This window comes from Pleuronectes platessa, chromosome 15 (genome assembly GCF_947347685.1).
Source record: "Pleuronectes platessa chromosome 15, fPlePla1.1, whole genome shotgun sequence".
Lineage (NCBI taxonomy): Eukaryota > Metazoa > Chordata > Actinopteri > Pleuronectiformes > Pleuronectidae > Pleuronectes > Pleuronectes platessa.
Genome location: NC_070640.1, coordinates 7,013,435 through 7,036,867, shown reverse-complemented (window position 1 = coordinate 7,036,867; position 23,433 = coordinate 7,013,435). Strand labels below are relative to the sequence as shown.

General features: G+C 43.0%; 2 protein-coding genes across 2 annotated transcripts in view; both read right to left on the bottom strand.

The window, feature by feature from the left end:
• The window catches only part of stk10 (serine/threonine kinase 10), a 35,623-nt gene extending 20,543 nt beyond the window's left edge, over nt 1–15,080 (bottom strand). Inside the window, 2 exon segments of the mRNA XM_053441006.1 lie at nt 4,498–4,662; nt 14,590–15,080. Of these exon segments, the coding sequence (XP_053296981.1) occupies nt 4,498–4,662; nt 14,590–14,748 (324 nt within the window). The 5' untranslated portion in view covers nt 14,749–15,080.
• Nucleotides 15,081–16,892: 1,812 nt separating this feature from the next.
• Nucleotides 16,893–23,433, bottom strand: part of zmp:0000001268 (CYTL1 domain-containing protein) — a 66,719-nt gene continuing 60,178 nt past the window's right edge. Inside the window, exons 2-5 of the mRNA XM_053441983.1 lie at nt 19,003–19,168; nt 18,692–18,736; nt 18,301–18,447; nt 16,893–17,149 (exon numbers count right to left, since the gene is read on the bottom strand). Coding sequence (XP_053297958.1) covers nt 17,105–17,149; nt 18,301–18,447; nt 18,692–18,736; nt 19,003–19,168 — 403 coding nt within the window. The 3' untranslated portion in view covers nt 16,893–17,104. The remainder of the gene's footprint in view (nt 17,150–18,300; nt 18,448–18,691; nt 18,737–19,002; nt 19,169–23,433) is intronic.

The window sequence follows — 23,433 nt, the reverse complement described above, 5'->3', positions numbered from 1 at the left end:
GAACTGCATGCCAACGTTGACATTCCTCCTTCTCTGGTTTTCCACAATGTTCCTTTGTGAAAGTTTTGATTGACAAACCCTGATGGTTTGAGGTTTTTGTCACGTGTTACAGAGGATGAGTCACATTGTCACGTTGTCATCGAACGAACGTTTGAATCTTAATCTCTCGTCGTTATCGGCAGACACTGGAGAGACAGTCTGGCCCGTGTGTCACACGCTCCACTGCTTCCAATACATTGAGGATAAATTATGTGTAACCAAGTGTTAATCAGTGTAACAGTCAAAAAGTCAGCCAATTTGATTTATCAGGCCACTAAGAAAGAAGAAATTGCCATACAAGTTTAAGCTGATTTCATGATGTGTATTATATAATTATCGTCATTTGCTTTTATTTTCTTTCTCAATTTTTTAACCGATGTAAAGTGTCTTATAGGATTTGTTAAAGGTGCTATATTAATGAAACACATATATCGTTCCAAACATGATGTTTATATAACTTCTGTGAAACATTTGCTCAGTTTGTGTCATGTCCCGAAACAATCTAGAGTCTTTATGAAGATTATTTGCGTTTATGCATATTCACACACACACACTTGTATCATACTTCCTCAATGTATTTCCTCAACACTACAATTGCGTGGTTTAACGCATGTTTCAGTACAAACCAGTTCCCTATTCCCGCTCACCACTAACCAAAAACAACCTCCTCTCATTACACTGCTGCCTGAGGCAAAAGGTTTGAGTTGTCATCAGTGGCTCAATCACACTTCCCGCCTGAGAGAGGTGACATGATGTTCTGCAGTGAGCAATGTGCCCCGACTGGTCCAGCTGGTTGCACAGCATACCCGCCGTGCGCTCCTCTGCACTTTCATAATGACCGAGCTCGTCTGTAGAATCTAAAAATCTGATCGTAGACCTGCTTTGAAGCTGCAGTCGATCCTGGATTAAGAGATAGAGCCATTTAAAATGTGAATCACACTCCTGCCATTCAATGGACATGACCAATGCCTCCGTGACCTGTGTCTCCTCTCTGGTGAGACGCTGCCAGCAGGGACACAGAGCTTTTATTGAGGATTTGCTGATAAGCTGTTTTCTAACGTCGACCCCACTGTTTGCAAATAGTGTAAAATAATAGAGATGACTGTGTTTGTCTCTCTGTGTCTAAAAACACCGACCAGCAGGACTTTGTAACGAGAGCCCGCTCGTCTCTTCCTACTCTATCAAACTCAAAGCTCTTATAAAGAACGACGGGATACATGAAAGGAAAACACACCGATTACGAGGAACAACACTTTCCCACTACAGAGCTGTGAGGCTTTAACATTTTCAAACTGGTTTTCTCCTCTATAAGACCTCAGTGCTTTAATAGGTTAAACCACACGATCTTAAATAGTTCAGTTTGTAAGATTTAGGTGAAAGGGATCTATTGGCAGAAATTGAATATAAAATAATCCTAGTGATGTTTTTCATCCTTTATATTTAAATATTTTATATTCACACCGGGAGTGCGTCCCCTCTATGGAGGCCGCCATGTTTTTTTACAGCAGTAAGTTTGAGTTTTTATGAAAACTGAAGGCTGCCACAGGTTCCCTTTCATGTTTGGAAGGAGAGGGTGAGGTGAGGGGTATTCAGCTGCAACATGAAACTTCACCACTAGATGTCACTAAATTCTACACACTGAACCTTTAAGTCTTCAAACTCACAACAGTTGAGCAAACCAACCAGGGTTTTCCAGACATCCCACTCCCCAGCTCCACTTTACAGCTCCTCCTGGTAGACCCTGAGGTGCTCCAGAGCCAGATGGGATGTGTAGTCTTTCAACAATGTATAATATATAATATTGCCCGAACCACCTCAACTGGCCCCTTTTGACATGAAGGAGCAATGGCTCTTTTCCGATTTCTAATACTCTCATCCCGTCTCTATGGCTGTTGTTATTCTGTACCTCTTAATTAGACCTTCCTGTTGGATTTCGACTGAGTAGCAGCTGAAAGCAGAATTACGTTTGGTCACTACATGTCAGCTACAGGCCACCGTAAGTGAAGCGAGCAGGAGCTTAGAGGATCAAGGAGACGTCTGAAGAACAAGTTTTACTATTGGTGATTCAATTCCTGCTGATGTGATCCATTGATCTTTATTACATCATAAAACATGTGGGGTTTTTATCAAGATATTCTCTAGCACAGCAGGGGGGAGTGGAACCTCCTGGAGCTCAAAACTAAATTTACATTTACTTAAAAAATAAAATAAATCAACAGAACTATCTGTTTCCAGAATCCTTTTACTTGCTCCTGTCAATAAATCAAACAGGCTGCACTGTCAACAATGTTCATGGGAACTCCGATCAATGACATCACTCCCAAGAAAACTGCTGAGAGCTGAGGATTGATGTGGAAGCATATATCATAATCTCAGCAAAAAAAAAAGAAGAAATCTAAACTTTCTGCATGACTAGATTTCACTGCAGGCTCCTCTTTGGTCATTTATGTCCTCTTGGTTTACAGTCCTCCTCTCTTCCCCCTTTCATTCTCTTTCTGTTCGCTCCTCTCATCGTGCTGATGTCAGCGGTCCCATCCCCATGGTAAAGGCCCTCTGTTTCTCACGCTGCCAGCCCGACTGACTCACAAGCCTCAAGTCCAGATTGTGGCAGAGAGGGAACAAACAACCCTTCTCTCCCCCTCTCTCTCTCTCTCTCTCTCTCTTTCTGTCTTCCTCTATTCCTCTCTTACACAGCAGAAAGCAGAACGGGTGGGTCAGCGCTGGAATGCATCTTCCTCACCCCTGCCCATAGTCCACCCTACCAGAGGTTACTGGAGCCTGACCGCCAACCACTGGGCTTTGAACCACTAAGGTTGTAATGTATGCAGCACACACACACACACACTTGAGCCTAGAAGTAGCTTTCTCATTTCCACATTGTGTAGAGATACATATTTCTACATTTTGGCCTCATGTTTTAACACTGATCCAGAAAAATGTCCTTCAGAGGTTGAGAACAAATGTGTTGCAGAATGCATTAGTATCTGAGCAAAGCTTGGTAGTGAGGTTGTAAAGAAAAAGCCAGCAACCTAATGTACACACTCACAAACACACAAACACACACACCACACTCACACACACACAGGAAGCATGAGGTTTGAATGCTGCAAGCTGAGACCTTTGCACAATTGACTCATCAGCACAAACTAACAGTCTCACAGTGTCCGGCTCTGACTGATGGGGGACGTCCACCTTCCAGGCTCAGGAATTCAACACAACCATTAACAGCTCTGGGACTGTGACACAGATGTATGCATGTGTGTGTGGTGTGTGTCTGTGTGTGTAGAGGTGTGACATTTGTCTTACACTTTGTAATGTTAATGGAGTAGTCGAAGGAAATGTAATGTGGTTCGCAGTGACCACAATCTGTCTTCAATCCATATAGAAAATGTGAGAAGGGTTATTTAACTTTGTGAAAGGAACAAGAAGAAGCAGCTTTGTTTTGCCTGTAGCTGCTCAAGTAGTGTTGACTTCTAGAGCTGCTGTTACCAGGTTAACCGTGCATCACCAAATCAACCAGGCTTGAAGTCTCACAGGTGACAATGTTCAATGTCAAAACACGACTGGATTCATAACTATTATTCATATATTGCTGTATAAAAGGTTAAATCTGATTTCTACATGTTCACAGAAACGACAACAGAAAGACGACAACTATCTTTAGCCTCGACTCGGCCTTGTAGTTCCTCACGTATTGAAGGTTGTGCCCCAGCATGAGGTCACTGGTGTTTGTCTTGGCCTGACCCACTGGGAGATTAAAGAGGGAGTTGAAAAGTTTACACTTGACCCAGCGAGCGAGTGCGGGGAGGAAAAATAACTCGCGAGCAGAAAAATTGTAAAAGTGAAATGGATCTGCGGTCTGTGCAGCGACGTCGGGGTTCGGCTTGTGTTACCTCCGATGTGTTATGTCACCCCGGGGCGTCTTCAGGCATTTATGCAATTCTCTTGTCTCAAATGTTTATTTTCCTACAGAGCTTTCATATGCTGGAAAAAGATATACTGTAGATGTTGAAGTAAAAAAAAGGGGAAACAGTTTGTTTTACCACTTCCCCGCTGATCTCTCATTTGTGTGTGTTGTGGACAAAAAACGGACAGAGGTGAAAACAATACATCTTGTGAGGAGGGTCACAGTGTGGACAGCAGACACGGTGCCTCTGGTACAATGTGCACCAGTCCTATACAACAGCTGCCCTGATAACAGGGTTCCCATGCAGCAGCATGTTCATCCAAACTAACTGGTTGAGCCCTATACAAAATTATTAACTATTTGCTAAGTTTCCTAGTTTGAAAATTTGTTTTATAGTTATTTTATTCTACATGTTATATATTTGTGTGCTATAAATATATGGGTTCATTATGAGTGCACTCAGTAAAGAGGAAGGAGGAAGGGAGTGAAAGGTCGTCGGTGGTTAACACTTGAAGCTGGTTGGAGAAAGCAGACGCCCGGGTGTCACCTACCCACAGCTTGTTGTCGTGGAAGAAGGCGTCTAGCAGCTTGACGATGAAGCGGTGGTCACATTTAGCCAGGATGTCGATCTCCACGATGTAGTCCTCCAGCTCTTCCTCGGATTTCGTCTCGATCACTTTGGCTGCGGCCAGAGCGTCGGTCTCCTTGTTCCTGGCCTGAAAGTCAAAAGAAATAAAACTATGAGTTCAATATACACACGTTTTTTGCCTTTTCCTATTGAGGTTTAAAGTGTTTAAAAGCAAAAAAGGATTGAGGGAGGTTTTGTTCTGCCCAGAGGAACTGATCCTTTAAACTCAAGAGTTTCATTTCTCCAGAGAGACCTTCTGATTCTTTAAACCCAAACTGAAAACATCATGAACAGAGTGGATACTGGGTGTCGGCTGTTTGATATGAAAGGGAAAGAATAAGTGTCACGTTTTTACCAAACACTCTTTATATAAATAAGCTTAGAATAAAAAGGTGGAGAACACAAAACTCATAACTTTAGACAATACGAACACAGAACCACGTTGAACTGAATTAAATCAACTTTACTTTCTGTGGCATCTACACAAAATGTCAAGGAAAGGAGAGACAGCGATTTAAACGCCGACAGATTTCCATTCAGAGACGAGGCTATAAAGACAGTCCAACACTTTCCTTATACACAACGAGGGAAAGTGAAGGACCACTAAACCCATCAGGTGTCAAAGTAACACACACAAACACACAAATGGAGAAATCCCAGTCAATTCTTGAGAAATAAATTGACTCCAATGTAAACTTATTCTTTATCTTCTGGGGAGCATCTAAACACCGAAGCCCTTCAGTGACTCAGAGAGATGCACAGCAAGTGTTCATCCTTGTGTGAGAGTCACGGTGTTGTGTGTGTGCAGACTGAAGGGATGTTGTGGCTAAACACGACATTAATGTGCGCCTGCAGTCAGAGCCACAGGTTCACTGCCATAATTGCAAGAGGCCGGGCGAAAGATGTGCCAGGACTTAGAATAGACTCACAAACAGAGTTGAGGGTTTGTGATTCATGTTGCACACAGTGTGAACAACCCCAAAGTCATCTCTGGAAAAAAGTTCAATCAACAACTACACGGCCTCTTCAGCTGCAGACAGGGTGTCGAGTGTGAAAGTGTGAAAACTGGTGCATGGAGGAGAACGTCATGGGGAGGAATTCTGCACATTTCTGTGTGTGTGTGTCCTCGTGCACGTGTCGACCCAGTGACCTGCAGGGACTTCACAGACTAAACAGCCTGCTGGGGTCCGATGCCTCCGCGCTTTACCAGGGCTGTGGGAAAACATCTGAATAAACAGAGCAGGCTCACAGCAGCACACACGCACACACACACACTCTTTGACTCATCTCAGCACACCGTGACTGCGCGTGTGTGTGTGTCTGAGCGTGTTTGTCAAACAGAGGTCCGGGGAAGCCTCGGCGGAGTGACCCTGCAGTGCGAGTCAACAGGACGTCTCCCTGCTGCCGTCAAACCGTCAGCCGCCGGGTGGACGAGCCTCCACCGTCAACACGGAGACACTTTCACTACTCTAACACATCTCAGCTCTCCACCGGTCAGTCTCCACCCTGCAGCTGCACCGTCAGCCTCCACACACTCACTGTCCAGGGACTGACTTCTGATTTACTACCACATGCATCTGTTTACACACTCACACACACATGGTATATGCATCTGTAGCCTAGTCATGAAATGGTTAAGTTTTCCTGTTTATTGGCCCCTTTACTTTTATCGCTACGTGCATTATGAGATTTAGACAATTAGTTGAAGTGTTGTTTATTTGACAGACACAGTAAGACAATCGATTTCCGCCAATGAGATTGTGTTTTCATCTTTGTGTGTCTGTCTGTCTGTCTGTCTGTTACCACAAAACTTGGTGGAAGGATGTGGTGTGGGTCGGAAAACAGTTTGGTGCAGATCCAGATCAGGAGGAAAGATCCACTTCACATTCTCTCACATTGCGATGCAGGTTTGGTGTTTTTTAAAGATTTTTTGCCAAATTTGCAAAGATGATTTGTCAGGTGGGCAAAAAACTCCAGATGTGCCCCAGATGTTTCTGTTTTTTTTCAGAATGATCGTGAATCACAAATACACAAGTAAACAAGTCAAGTCAAGAGTTGCAAGTTTGAGACTCTTGAGCTGTTTCGTAGCTTTAACTTGTCAACAGCTAAATCCCCGAACCAGCTGTGCACACGCACACATGCACACACAGACACACACCTTCATATCTCAGTGGGAACAAGGCTTAGGAATGTGCCTCTGGCCTTCAGATGGTCGGTGGGGGGGGGGAGTGGACAAAGTGGGTAAGATTGAGCCTTGTGCATTAATGTGGTTGTTTTTTGAATGATCCGGAGGAATGCATTACATCACAGGGGGCTCCTCAAGTGTAGTGTGTCTGTTTGTGTGTGTGCGTGTCTTTCCAACCGTACACATTGCAGAAAGAGGAAATTACACTGAAACGCCTCATTGTGTCTCACACGGGACTTTACCTGACCTTCTACCAGTTAGTGTGACATCTTGTGTGTGTGTGTGTGTGTGTGTGTGTGGATGTTTGAGTGCATTTGTCACCATGAGAGAGGAACAAGTTAAAAACTGCAGAAAGGGGCGTCGTCATCATTCCATCCTCCTTAAAGCTTTTTAATCTTAAAAACCATAGAAACACCAGCAGCAGCCGCCTCTCCCATTAAAACACAAACTCTGACGTCTGTCCTTTCAATCTTTGTCATATTAGTGATCATGTCAAATTCTCCTTCAACCCTTTCTGCAATTGTTGTTTGGTTGTGTAGAGACACACAACTTCCACACTGTTCATGCACTCACAGATGAGTAGTGTTCGTTTCTGCACCGCTAAATGTCAGAAACGACGGCGGACACCCAGGGCAGCAAACATGTGCATCTAAAATGAGACACAAGTTTAAAATTAAAAAATGATATCTTGCGATAACAACAATCAAGATGTAATCCAATTTTTAACACCACATCAGAGAGATAATGTGTTTTTATGACTGTAGCGTGATGGATGCTGTAACACTCAGCAGCTTTAACTGAGTTACAGAGTGAATGAGTAGAGTCCACATGTTGTGAGCAGCTGGGCGTCCAGGCACCCAGCTGCTCACAACATGTTTATGTGAACCATGTGTACACCAAACTCGGAAAAGAAGAGAAAACAAAAGAAAACAAAAGAAATGGACGTCAGAGTTGTACAGAAAACACTGTAAATCGTTACATAACAACGACACAGAACCACAGGCCCGAGGGAGGATAAGGCTGCACACTGTAGCTGTCGCCATCCCAGGAGAGAAACAACGCTGCACTGTTTCTAACCCACTGACTCCTCTCTCTCTCTCAGCTCTCTCTCTCTCAGCTCTCTCGCTCAGCTCTCTCTCTCAGCTCTCTCTCTCAGAGCTCTCTCTCAGAGCTCTCTCTCTCTCAGCTCTCTCTCAGAGCTCTCTCTCTCTCAGCTCTCTCTCTCAGCTCTCTCGCTCAGCTCTCTCTCTCAGAGCTCTCTCTCAGAGCTCTCTCTCTCTCAGCTCTCTCTCTCAGCTCTCTCTCTCTCTCTCAGCTCTCCTCCAGAGGAGAACAACAGTCTCCGGCTTTGTTTGGGTCCAGGTTTCCATGGAGAGCAGGAGGACATGTTCCTGCCCCGTCCCAGCAGCTCATTTCACCAGATCCCTCGCTGCATGGGTGTTTCTGCCCCCCCATGTTCATTAGTGACTTGGCTTTTGTGTCGTTTCAGTGCAGAGGGATCCCCCGATGGGCCCTCACCTGCAGAAACATCTTTAAAGACCTAGTGCTTAATATTTGAAGGGACTTAAAACTTTAAGTTCTAAAATTCAGACTTTTTTTAAGACCCTCGTGGTATCAATCCCTGTTCAGCTGCACATGTTTGCGTCTTTACTTTCCTGCCTTGTTCATTGTCAGCCAAACTGTACAGCTTTTGTCCCCCCCCCCCCCCAACCACCAGATTTGTCTGTCATCCCTTCCTGTTTTTACCCCCCCCCTTCGTCTGTCGTCTAAACTCATCCATCTGTTTTCAGTGACCGACTGTCTGAAGGCCGCAGTGACAGAGGAGGACGCCGGCTGCCGCTCAACAAAAGATTTAGAGAAAGCTGGCAAAGCAGATGTTGATGACACATTACAATACAAACACACTGCGTGCACTGGCAGAGTAAACACACACCTACAAGCGCACACTCCCAGTCATTCTCCATCAGCATTATTTTAATATTATAACTCAATGAAGGAGTTTTTGTCTTTAAACTGTTAGAACAAGGAGTAATTACTTCCAGTGTCAATGGACCAGAATGACCTCCTGGAACCAGTAACACCCGGAGGACTTTCCCTGGGGTTGCTCACCTTCAGGTTGAATGAACATACCAAAAGCATGTTCCGCTTGCATAGGGTGTCCCAGTTTCCACAAACACACACACAGTCACCGCCAGGGGAATGTGTGTAGGCTGGACCTTTGCCCCTCATAAAACCTGTACAACCTACAACTCCTGCACAACCACAGCCCATAATAAACCCTCTCCTCTGACAGCAGACGCCTGCAGAAGACACGATCTGTCACTCAGATGAACAAAGTGCACCAGCAAACACTACTTGACAGCTACTCATTTGTTTTGGAATACAAGAAAGTTATGTTTTATTACATAATGTTTTATAAAAGTATAAAAGGTGTATAGAGCCACAAGATTTCAAAACAACATGGGAGATTAGATTGTTTTTTCCAAGGATCAAAACATTAATTTAGGTAAGAATTTACATCATATTTCTAATTGTGACAATTGACATATCAGAAGGATAACGTGTTTTTGTGCCCGTAATGTAAAGGGATGTTGCACATTTTTCTCTTTCAACAGCTGAAACTACGGTACAAGTTGTATTTTTGTGTCAACACAAAATAAACATGACAGGAGTGGCAGTGCCGGGCTGCTAAATGATTGCCACCGCTGCATTTCAACTCTACAGTGGACCTTTAATTTGAAACAACAGGAAGTGGAGTCACTTGGCGAATCGCAGCCAAGAAAGACAAAAATCATATAAAAAAACACAAGCTTGACATTCCGGTTGACCCTCATCCTCAGGGCCAGCCCTACACACGCTTATGTCCAGGACTGAGTGAGTGAGTAAGTGACAAGGCTACATCCTTGGTCACAGTGAGTCTTCTCCCATTGGCTGGTGCTCTTTAAAAAACATATGGCGCAAACACTCATGAGAGAATGAGTGACCAGGCTCTGTTGGTCGCTCCAGTATAATTACAGTTAAAACTAAAGTTGTTGTGTGAGTTAATATCCACTGACATCGCTGTGAGCCGTTCAGGAGGGAGCGCTCGGTGCAGTATGATTTCATAAATGAGCCATAAACAAGACACCAGCTATATTTCAAGAGTTCACTTGTTTTTAATGCAGGGAGCCTGAGCCTAGTACTCAAGTGACTGAAAACCTGTTTCAAGATACAGCCTTCATTAAGGATATGAACTTCAAATCTCATCTAGTAGCAAACTCCAGCTCCAAATAAAGAAAAGATGGATTTGTAGCTCATCCAGAGAATGGGTACGAGGTCAACACGAAAAGAAAGGTGCTCGAAAACAGGTTCAGAATCAAGAATGAGGATGAAGAGTCAATATTTGTTCTTTATCAACTCAGCAGATCGTTGCTCTTTTGAAAACAATCCACCCACTCGCTGGATGAGAGTTATGCATTCACATGAATGGGTGTGAAGCACATGACGGAGCAAAGCTCAGAGTTAACAACCCTCACCGAGGACGCATCTGCAATTTTTTCCGGATGTGCATGTTTTGATCAACACAGCAAAGTGTTAATGAGCACACACCCACCCGGCACGGCTCTTATCAGTCACTGTGCACCCATCTGCCCCCGGAGATTAGACCCACCAACCTCTAGACGACGGTGGTGTCACTAAGAGCACGTGTGTCTCTATGGCTCTTTGCGATTCACATCAACCTTGTGGCTTTCCTTTGCAAAGAGGATGTTGCAAACTACCTACCTACCCCCACCCAAACCAAAGACACCCAACTAGTTTTGCTTTTACTCGACAGAAGAGGATCATCGTGTTTAGAGTGATTTCCTTGTAGTCATTGTAACCTCTGGCATTGTGAGACAATCTAAACTAGACCAGTGAAACACTTTTTTCCTCTTTCGAGCCATAAAGCAATTCAGGTTTCCCCACAACATCTGGCCTATTAAAAAGAACACCAATTATTCAAACCTCATGTGCACGAGGAAATGTTTAAAAAGCAAATGGTCCTCAGGATTAAACCCTTTCTGAATTGGACCCAGGGACAATTAGACATGTTCTGGCATTGACAAAAACAAACAATCACATCCATTAAGTCCAACCAGGCAAATAACGGCATCACAAGAAAACTGTGGCCTCAATACACAACTGTACAGTGTCTATCAAACCTCTAGTTCCTTTTATAACCCTGTAACTAAAGTTGTTTATTTACTGACCAGCTAGTTTCTCTTCAGAAAAGCCAAAAATAATTTAAAATCTAAAAGAAACTGTGCAGAGTAGACACTTTTACAAACAAGCCTCAGTTTGTTGCATGAAGATCAACAGGCAGGTGCCCACACACAATCCCCTCGACCACCAGGTTTACAGCACACAGTCTTTCACTTCACAGACCAACAGAGGGAAAGATGCTCCATGTTTCCATCCCTCACTGGGAATGGGCTGGAGCGTAACCTTACAGACCCGCGTGTGTCTATGGAAACATTTCACTGGTGGCAGCAGCAGCAGCAGGGCAATGTGCTCAGCGGCACGCGGCTCATTAATTAGTGAGGGGAACCATACAACTTCTGTTTCATGCTTCTACCGCAGCCACACACCCTAACAAGTGCAAGCATGCATGGACAGACAGATAAAACAAGACGGATCCTGACACACTGGAAGGACGAGATGTGAGACATTCTCGTGTCATGTGGTTACTTTCAAGATGAGCCCTGTATGTCTGAGGAGAAACTTGTGAATCACAACATGGCGCAACAAATTTAACAATGTGTCAAGCGCTTACAACAATGCACTAACAGGAAATCGAACATGACGATTAAACCGAAAGATAAAAGTACCACCTAATGTACATAGCACATCAATAAAATACAGATTTAGCCGATTACTTTTTCCCTTTTATAGCCAAACTCCAACAGGTGCTAGTAAAGTTAATTGAGAATTTATTTTAAGTTTAGACTCAAAATCAACAAGTGTTTGATTTGTTTATTGAACCAGGTTCTTGTGTGATGCAGCACTTCTCAAGTAAACATCCTGATACCAGCATGAAGTAAGAAAAACCACAACGTGTCAGACTCCCTGCTGTGTTTGTGGTTAACTACCGAGTGACACCGGAGGTTTGGCAGCACTGTAACCTTATGACACGGAAGACTTGAGATCTACACAACAGCTTGTTGCTTGTGTGCACGTGTTTCCATAAACTACGCAGCCACATTCAAAAAAGGTTCATTAATAAGAGCCAAACTATGCTCAACAATCTGGATCTTTAAGAAGCTCGAGCTGAAGTTAGAAAGTCATGAAAATATTTTAATGTTTGAGGAAGTAGATCAAGTTTTTGGGCACTATAATGAGGTGCAGCAGTTAAAGTAAATAGCAATTTCATATTCATAAAGACAATTCGAGGCCAGAATAGATACAAAATATTCAGCACTTTAGAGAAGTTGATAAGTTAAAAGTGGGCGGTTCTCTTTCCTGTCTTCCTAATCACCCTGTGTCCCCTCAACCTGATCTGAGGCCTACAACCTGCAGCACACGATCAACTACAAAAATCAGACACATCTATACAGCTCTGCAAATACCGCAGGACGTATTTGATAAGCGGGTGGATTATATTGCATTTTATAGGACCCTTCTTTCCACCGTGTCCCTGCAGTGTAAACACACGGCTTGATTTCCCCTCAATGATCTGCTTACGTAACAAAGTGAGTGCTTATTCCCTCAGTGGCGACATTAACCTTTCCAGAGTCTGAGTCGTGACAGGAGCACTCTGTACCCTCAGCCGCCGCTGTGCCATTACAGAGGACTGCTCTTCATCTCCAGGAGACAGATGTGGAAAAACAACAGAAGCTGCCTGAGGAGCACCATGTGCACGTGATAAGAATTCAAAGTGTCTTCTTATGCAGGGATGATCTTATTGTGCAGTCTGTAACACCAGCTGTTTTCATTACCCCTGCTCCTCTCAGTCTGGAAACCAGCTGATTCTACTGGTGACAGAGATACTGGGGCCTCCTCCTCCTCCCACTTCCACGCCTTCTCTATCAAAGACTAACAACGGAAAACATGTGCGACTCGTCACTTGAGGGCTTCGCCTCCCACGGACGAGGGGCTTATTCTGAATTTTGGGAGCCGCGAGAGGAAGTCGTCCCCCTGACTTAAGTCCCACCATGTCCTCCCTCGGTCCTCGGCTCCCACTCTGCCTCCCTCCGCTGCGTCTGACAGGTGCAGGTGCAGGAGCCGCCCTCCTGCAGCCCACTGAGGGAGAGGACGCCCGATCATGTGGGTAGTTTGGCTTTAGTTGGAGTTTTTGAGCCGACCTGCATTGCAAAAATAGGATCCTCCATGTGTACACATATTAAAAGGTTTCTCCACACTCACAGCGCCCTGTGTTCACTCAGCTCCACATGCAGCCTCGTGGAAGGAAAGTAAAAGCCTCTTTTTGTTTTCATGGTTGCTCCATGCTTTTTCAAATTTTCTATATGTTGCCAAAGATTATCACATGTTTGCTCCTTGCTAAAAATAAACATTACAGGGCAAGTCATGATGAGTTCAATTCAGACCTGTGAATTTAACAGTGGTCTTTTCATTTCGTTGCAGACGAGTCGCCGCCTCCACTGAAACATGCATGTTCAGTATGAAAACCAGGCTGGTGTGGAGGCGCCCTCGTCCTCCTCCACCTGCGAGTTACAAACTGAATACCTGAACGAGGTGGGGTCCTCTGAGAAGTCGACCTTTTCCTGCTCAGTGTAAACCTAAAGTCATGCTAAGGAATCACTTCTTCCACTGAGGCCTCCCCTGATGTGTCAAAGACTTCCACTGTGCTCTGGGCAGCGCGGACACAGAGCGCCTGTGCTTCACAGAGGGGACTGACCGGCCAACACATCCACATTAAATAAATCCTCCGAGCCAAAACTACTGCTGCTGCTGCTGCTGAGGTTTGGGAGGACCAGACTAATGAAGGAGGCTTTCACTGTCCCCTCCGGCTGCTGCACATTGGATTCACAGCAAGATGTGACGGGGCAGTGGGAGGGAAGGGGGTTACAGAACTTTCTAAATGTTGGGGAAGGATCCTAAGAGAAGTGAGTGAGGCCTTTACATGCAACTCAGTAAAACAGCAACTGAAACATCTTCAAAATAAAGGGTGGAAGGTAGATGTCGCAGGAGGAAGTGGACAGTATTAGGTAATCTTGAAACCTAACTGACTATCTCTCAAAACAAACCTTTATCGAAAGGATTTTACTTGATTGTCTTTGCTATAGTTTCTTCTGTCCTTTCTTTTAACTGTTTTTACTTGTTGTCTTAGATGTTTTGTTTGTCCTCTCTAAGCACTGTCTTTTTGAAAATGTGTTTTATAAATAATATTTGTTCCACCAAAGGCTTCGTATCGAGCTTAACTGTTACCCAAAGTTAAAGAATGGTGACGAAGCTAGTTGGAGTTTCAGTGGGACTGTGGACAGGCGACATGGTTAAGACATTAGTCACCTCGTAGGTAATTGCTGGGATGATGAAGCATCTCGAGGTGAACGGAAGTAGTTCGAACCCTAAACAATGCAAACTTACATTCCAGGAAAGATCAGGATCAAAGATATGAGCATCAAAATAACCACAGGAACACAAACTACAAGGAAATCAATGTAGGGAGTAGACAACAGATCATTCTTCATCTCTGACTTAGACAAAAACTTTTCTAGAGTGACACTTTAAAAGTGGAAACAGCCAAGAAGCCATCACAGATGATGAACAGTTTTCGAAGTGGCAGCCAACAGGAGATCAAACGATCGATGAACCATTAGATCGATCAGCAGGTGTCTCTGGATCCACACTCACCTTGTAGACCTTCCCGAACGCGCCGTCGCCCAGCTCTCCAACAATCTCCCACAAGTCGTTGGGGTTGATGTCCCGGTGGACGTGCTCGTACTGCTTCACCTTCTTCTTGATGTCGATGGTGGGGATACGAAACATCTTGCTGAGTCGGGATAATGCCATGATGAACACCGCAAGAAACAATCAACTCTAAAAAGAAATGAACAGGCTCCGGTGTCTACACGCGGAGCATTACGCGCGGTGCCACTTAACAAATCTGCCAAGTTAGTCTTCACTTCCCGCGTCCTTGAGCAAAGAACCAAAAAAAAAAAAGGAAATAAAACGAGAGGTGGTTTCAAATAAGAGATCCCACTGCGTCCATGTCCAGCCTGGGTTGGCGCGTGAGCTCTGGAGTTGGGACACGTTAGATTCCCATTGACAAAGTGCAGTGGCGCAGGACGCGCGCGGACCACCTGCGGCTGGAAAGTGACACGATGGAGAGAAGCTGTGTGAGTGTGTGTGAGTGTGTGTCCGCCTGCGCCTCCTCTGCTCCACACGACTTGTCGCCTCACACAGGCCCCACCTTGTTGCCCCACAGCCCTCCCACTGCCGTCATGGAAATGTAGTTTCTTCGAGAGATCAGGCCCGCGTCACTGTGAACGCAGAACGAGACGCAGGGACTCCATGTCCGGGTTGGGCTCTGGGCGTGCCCCCCCTCCCCTCCCACTTCTCAAACAGCTGGGACATTAAACAAGCCCACTGGAACTCAGATGGACCTCTATGTGTCATAATAGAACCAATTCATTGTTGGTTCTTAATCCTGCCGCGCCTCTATGTGTAATGGTGCTGATTATTCAATTGTTGAGTTTGTAAATAAAGAGCCAATTAAGTGACGATGAGTTTCTGAGTGTGTTCGTCACAGTTTCGTTTATTGCAACTCGTATATTTAAAAGCAAATTCGATCATTGAACCTCAGCTGTAGTTTCTGTTTGAGGTCAACAGCAGCAGACTTCACTCAGACATGACTCCTTACCTGCACGAGCTGGGCTATTGCGCCCTCTAGTGGCAGATTTAGCTCAGTGAACACCTGTTGAGCGTGTGGAGCATGAGCTCAAAGCAGAAAGCAGGGCATCTCTGAAGGTCTTATTAATACTGAAATGATTTGGCAAAAATCCATCAGTTAATATTTTTGGATTGAGGAATATTTCTTTTCTCCAGGATTTATTTAACAGCCAGACACAAAATCTCAATTCTTGAATGACAAGCAGCAGAAAGTAGAATAATCTTATATAATCTGCCGGTCTTTCACTAGACTTTCATTAAAAAACTAAATGATTCAATATGAGGAGTTTATTTAGGGCCCAAGCACTGACAGGAACTGACAGAGAGTGAGGCCCTTTTGATATTGTAAGGATATATATATATTTTTTTTTTCAGGCAAATCAATGGGCTTCTTGTTATTAAACATTCTTTTATTAAATTTAATAAGTTTGGAAAATTATCAAAAGTGAGTTAGTTGAAGTCCTAAATTATTTACATCACAGTTAACTGGGTTTAGCTGGAGTCATTTTGTCTTGCACAGTTATCCTGCATGTATTTGTACATGTTTAAATGGGTTTAAAAGGATACAAGGTATTGACTTTAGCATTGTTGATTACAATGTTTTTGTCTTTTCAGGGACGATAGACATGATCATCTTTGTTGTAGACATTTAATACAGTCATCTGCTTTGTCGTCTCTGTGGGGGCGGGGGGGATTTGATCACATCTCCACTAAATCCCCAAAGTATAATTAGTCTACGACAGGGAAGAGACAAGCTCATACAAGTCCATACAAGCCCTTCAAGGTTTCTACTAATCCCCTATCCCAGCACTGACTTGTTGGTCATGAACTGTTTGTGTGTGTTTATCTTGTACAGTTACATAACTGTTCATTATTATAGACACACAGAAACAGACTCAAGAAACAACTGAGAAAATGCCTAAAAAGTCCTAAATATAAGTGTTTAGATCATGTTATTGGTGGATAAGTAAAATAAAATATTTTATCTAAATGAGACAGATTTCGATTATAAAGCTATAAAGAAAGATGGACATCAAAGATCTATGTGTTTACACACGTCATGTTCTCTGTATCTGTGATAATTACAATTCTCTCTAGAGTAGCCTATACTGACCTCATAGCCTACATGACACATATTATTACTCATTCTAAGACAAAGTGAGAGATGTGGATGACCTTTAACAACAACATTAAAAAAAACACACCTAAGTCTAATGAACGGAGCCTCTCCCAATCATCATCATCCAAAAAGAAAACAACAAAAGGACTTTTAATGAAGTTTATTATATTAAAATGTTTCCTCTTTGAGATCATTGTGATAATCAGTGGCATTAACACTAATCATATTCAACTTTTTTAATAACAGAAACATAGTCGACATATGTTTAATATCAGCTTTGTGTCTGTCGATCACTCCACATGAGGACTGTAATGTTGTCTCTGTCTGAGCAGACGTGGTGATTTCAGAATCCAGACGTTAACGCTCCAGTGCAGCACAGTCAAAGATCGTGAACACCAAGTCCTGAAAAACAAAGAAAGAAAGAAAGACAAAAGTTTGTGATTAAACCGGATTAAAGCATGTGGGATTTAATAAGGTTTACTCAGGATTTGTTGTTATAAGGAGCTAAATTTCAGGTGTCTACGAATCAAAATCTAGACTGGAACAGCAGGTACACATAAAAAACATCAGCACAAAACTTCCAGGCCATAACCAACCTCAAGCTCTGTTTTCTTCTCTGTTAATGTTTACTGACACGTCTGTGATGAAACTGGTGAACTGCATGAACTCTCAAAGCTGCGTTGAGACGTCACGGCTCGGTCTGCTCTGCACAGACAGGTCCTGTCAGTGTTTTACAGGGGGACCAGCCACAGAGACAGATGTGCTTCACTTCACAGCTCAGGGAGGAACCAGGACCAATCTATATAATAATATAATCTGCATCATAAACCCTGTTTAATCCCGTGGAGTGACTCAGCGAGTGAGCCGTCAAATGACAGTCAGTCTGAATGTGTGTCATCTGTGTTTGCTAAACTCACTTTTCCTGTTTCAAGTCTGGATCATTTGATTTACACGTTTATTTGTTGGGGACTTAAATATGAATGAATAGATCGATTCTATTTATCTAAAAATCCATATTAGATGGAAACTGTTCACTGTTAACTAAATGAACCTCAGTGCTGGTTTTTAAGAAATGTGACAATTCAGTTTGTGGCTGTCACCTCAGGTTTCGGGCTGTGGCCACTGACAAAGTGAAGATGGTGATGATGAAGATCATGGCAGGAAGCAGACTACAGATCTGGGCTTTATTTCCTCACAGAGGTCACACTGTGGAGTCAGTGTGCTTTATTTTTTTTAAAGCAATTCTGATCCTTGCAAATTAAACTTTACTTTTTTGATCATCAGATCCTTGCGATGAATTCTGATTTTAAGTGGTTTATCAAACAGTTGACTTCAAGATTGTTTTAAAGATACAGAGTCATTGATAATTGAATAAGGGCATTAATTAATATTTGATATATTCATTGAGAGACAATTATGTCGAAATAGTTTAAAGACATTTCTTTATGCCTCAAATTGAATCCAGTTGAACGACCTCATGGCACAATTCAATCCATCTTCATGGCACAATTTGAATCTGATTGTGTTACCCTTGTTGAGACGCTGTGTCTTACCCCGTGACATTTCTCCCCCATGAAGATGAAGAGCTGTCTCAGATTGCCCCACAGCTTCCTCACGTCTCGGGTGTAGGCACAGCGGCGCTGTCGCAGGCTCTCCAGCAGGGAGATGTAGCTCCTTATTTTGTACATCACGCAGGCGTTCTGGCGGCATGAGTAGCAATTAGTGTCCGTTTGCATGATTTAAAGAAGCTGAGGTTTTGCAGTCAGAACACCACAGAGGTCAGAGAAAATGTCACAATAGCCAGATGGTCGAAAACAGAGTGAAAGGTAAACAGCTGAAAGAACAGATCAGAAAACACTTTGTTTGACTATGATTCTAGAAATTAAACAATATACAATTTATAAACTTTTTTCATAATAACGTGGAATTCAAAGTCATACTTACATGGACATCAAGGTAGAGATCTGGCATGTGTGCCATGCACCTACTCTGGATGAAAAGAACAATATGAATCTTAGTGTTTAAAATATCTATAATTGTTTGAATAATCTAATACAACTTTTACAGTCTCATATACAAATTAAATATTCTCACATCTAGCCTATACACTTTTATCTGATGAGTTTCGATCTAAATGAAACATGTTTATACACCCAGATAAAGGAAAGTTAACATATCTGCAATGTGCTCCCTATTTGGAGCATTTGAAATCAGACAAAGGCCGAATGAAATATCACATCAAAATCTTCACTTACAGTTTCAGGGTCCCACTTCAGATGTGCGGCCCACTGGGTGAGCTCTCGGGCCAGGTTCAGTACCTTGGTGTAGCATGTCGGTGGATAGAAAGGGGAACTCAGCACCAGAGGCACCAAAAAGGAAGCCAGCAGCAAGTGGTTGAAGATCGCCATGACTCTGTGACACCTGCAGCACCAACAGAGCCTTTGTGTCAAATGCACACGTTCAGCCACGTACACATGTGGACATCTTCTAACACACCCCCTCTGTTAACTCCAGAGTTATTATGCATCTGCAGAAGAATGACGGGCGACAACAGACAGTACTTATCTCTATGGAGGAGTTGGAGCCAGGTTAAAAGGATCACTGTGACTTTGGTAAAAGATGAGATAAATGACAATATTTTTACTTTTTACTCCAACAACAATACATTTGGAATTTTGTTTACAGTGACTGTGTGAGCATCTTCACCGTCTTTATCATTTTTCCGGTTACCTCATTCTTACTATGACTATATTAGATTTCTTTTTCATTCCTTAAATAAAATCTGTGTGTATGCTGCAGGAATATTGAGGCCTGGGGCGGCTCAAGACCCCGACTCAATTGACAGCTCCAATGGAATGAAATGTTAATTTTTGATTGAATTATATCATTTGATTATTTGTAGCTCTTTGGATTTTAATATTAAACACTCTAGGTTTACTTGTGATGAAATGTATTATATAAATAATCCAGTCCTGAGACCAAGGAAGGGATCAGATAATAAAAGTGTATGATATTAATATGCCATAAAAGCTATTTTCAATATCATCTTTACATCACAATGTAAAATGGTTCGAAATTTCAAAAAGATATGAAAGTGAAAAGAAAACCATCCACATGAGCATTTTGAGGAGAAAAGCTTTAATAACACTTTCCACTAATAGAGGTTTGCTATAATGAATCTTTCATGCATCTGGGAGGAGGAGAGTGTTTAACTGTTTATACTCAGGCTGCAACATTGATTATAAAAGTGAAAATTTACTGTAAAGTCTTTTGCCAGAGGAACTTTGCAGTATAATATTAAAACAAAACCGACTGCTCACTTTTCCTCTCCACTAGATGGTGCTGTTTGCAAAGACTACAGCTTCACATGTACCTCTTATAATTCTAGAAGTCCAGCTTCCTAAAGCATGATGTTTGAGTTCCTTCAAAAGTCCTTACTCACTCCCTAAGGGTACCACACCCCGGCTTTCTATGGCAGACAATACCGTCATTTACAGAACTAGGACAACACTGGCACAAGCTGAGGTCTCCTACTTTATGAGAGGCTTTCCTTGGCCTCCGTCCAGCTGTGATATGACATTGCAATCACTTATCTCATCTAAAAGAGCAGCAGACCTCCTGATGCTGACAAACACCCAATCGGGGATTGTTGTGCTTTTGACTGATGCTTGTTACGTCTCGCGGCGCGCCAAAAGTTGGAGGTCTGTTCCCTCCCGCAGCATGAAGATGGATGACCCGGGCTGAGTGGGTCTTGACATGACGAAGAGGCATGAAGAGGAGGAAAATATGCAGTGTGCCCTGTAAGCATATCCTTGGTCTCAGAGTCCAGACCACTCAGCGATTCTCCTCTTTGACCTTGGTCTCCTCCTCTAACATTGGACAGAGGTGACCTGACAGTCTATATAATGGATGGGTGTGTTATTCCGTTAATGGTGGCCGTGAAAGTTAATGGATGATGAGAGATTGGATTAGAGGGATCTCCTCAAAAGGCACTAAATTTTGAAGCTGCAAACATATATTCTGATTTTAAAGCCCTGGTTATTCACCGCAGACGAGTTCCCAGAGCTGACATGCATGATGTATAAGCACTTACGTTTTCCTCAGTTATTGGATCTGCATCAGGACTCTTCTTTTTCAGATCTTGAAGAACATTTCAATCCAAATTTTGATTAGGCGACTTGTGTGAATGTTTATCATCAAGTGAGTAATATTACATTTGCATTTCTTTGGACTGTGAGAGGAAGCCAGAGAAAACCCACACAGAGACGGGGAGAACATTCAAAAAGCTCCTTGCCAAGCTGGGATTCAAACCAGGAACAGTGCTGCTGTGAGGTGCCAGCGGCGAACCTTTGTGAGGTGAACGATAAAGGACATTTGGATCACATTACCCAAATTTCCCTTGTGATCAATAAAGTATCTATCTATCCATCTAGCTATCTTTCTACTGTATATATAATTCGCTATGCACTCTTCCAAATTGTATCAGGAGAAAAAGGCCAAGACGACAGAATTATTCTACACTGTATAAATATATTGCTATTTTTGTCCGTTTCATCTGAAGAATATTGTTGGTATCGGGGATGTGGCGCTGGATTGGTGAATCTCCTGTCTGTCAAAACGCTCCTTTACAGTAATACTAGAAGAAGATTCCTCTTCATGTGCTCCTGTCATTTGTGGGGTCCCCCAAGGATCAATTCTGGGTCCCCTTTTTTTACCGTATATATGGTATGAAAGGGGCTATATAAGCAATACATCATTATTGTTATTATCACTATTTTATGGTTATGAATAGTTACATTATATAATCAGCAGATGGGGATATTAGACACAAATTTAAACCTCACTAACAGATGGAATGAAAGCAGTATCGTTCTACAGCTCTCACACATGTTGAACTATTAATCTATTGACTCCAGTGACCCTGCTGTCCTTAAACATTGTCAATTGAGTGATTTGCCACTTGTAATACCACTTACAATTCCAAAGACAAAAATATATTTTAAACATTTTCATATACTATAATTTGATTAACAGGGGTCAATAAGGGGTCAGTTTCACCTGAGCTTCGTGTCTATGGAGTGTGGCAGTGACGACTCCACGCTGTAAGAGCCCAGCTGGTCAGCTACTGTCTGTCTGAGAGGCTGTCGTGCCAACCACTGAGCCCCTGCCTTATGGAATTCAGCTGTTGGTGGTGGAAGGTGCAGAACAGCTGAGGTGTAGGAGTCGTGGTTGGATGTACACTATTTCTCCAGCCTCTTTCTAGCAGTTTCTACTCAGGCACATCAAGTTTTGGCACGTGCCTGTAAAAGAGTACATTCAGCCAGACTGTTTCCCTCCGGAGGGCCTGATTTATCTCTCCCTCGGCCTTTAGCTTGGATGAGGTCAGCTCGTCCACTCTTTTCTTCCAGGCCCTCCAACTCCTGACACAGGACAGCCTGCTCACTCCTCAGCTCCTGGATCAGCTCCTGATCCTCTCTTCCCTTTCGGGCATGAGAATCTTCTGCCTTGAGTTGCTGATACTGACGGCCGTCTTTTTGTTGCTGTGACTGCTCACTGAGCTCCAGTCTTAGGATCTGCTTTTTCCTGGTGATGAGACTCTTTAGTATCACTGACAGGAGACGCTGCCGTGAGTTTTTAACACCTCGACCTGAGCGCCTGGATCTTTGCTTGAAGCCTCGAAGTCCCTCAGTTGTCAGGTTTGATCATTGAAGCCCAGGTCTGATAGATCCTGTCTAAAGATCATAGTTTTCACCTTCAGCAATGTGACAATCGTCTAAGGAGCTGGTAAACAGAAGAGAGCCCCCCCCACCCCCCGAAACCCTTCTTGCAAGATGCACAGACAGAAAGTGATGTAAAAAGATCACAAACAATGAATCTGCATTGTCGTCTATTTGTCTTACATCATGTTTTGGGTTTCTGGTTTTCTGTAGTTGTCTCATGTGACTTTTCTGACTTTCTCACTTCTTTGTGGTTATTTGACCCACTGATACCAAAGGTTAAAGGTCACAGACCGCTTTAATACAAAACAGAAGCAGGTAATACTTATACCTATATGGTGAACTGAGCATTTCACCACTCAACAATATTAAACGTATATTACATCGATTCTAAAAGGATATTAAAAAGCCAATAATATAAAGCACAGTATAAACTCAGTATAGACTCACAATGAAACACCAGAGAGACATTAGTGTTGAGTATTCTCTCTGTGTAATTACTATTTCAATATAAGTTTAAAGGCTATTAGGAGGCAGCAGCCGGCTCAGACCGCCCCCCACCTGGGACCGCGTTGAAACAGCACTGTCGACAATCTGCCTTTAAGCAACTCAAGCAACTCCAGCTGAGTATATGTATGAATATGTACCAGTGACCTGTTCCGGGTGAGTTATAAACCGGCATCAGCTCTAGGGGGCGCTGTTCTAAAGCTGACCGTGACCTCTGACTTTAGGACAACAAGCTAAAGGGGACAAACTATTTTGCTGCAGGTCTTTGAATAAAGAATATCATTATAGATTTTATAGATAAGAAAAGACTAAGAGAGTTTTGTATTCAAAGAAAAACGGTACAATAAGACTTTACAGTGGACTTGTGGTAATATACTTGTTATGATTGTCTCATTATAAGACTCCAGTAGATTTTAAAATATGATAAAGTGTCATCTACTGAAATACATAAGGGGTATTTAT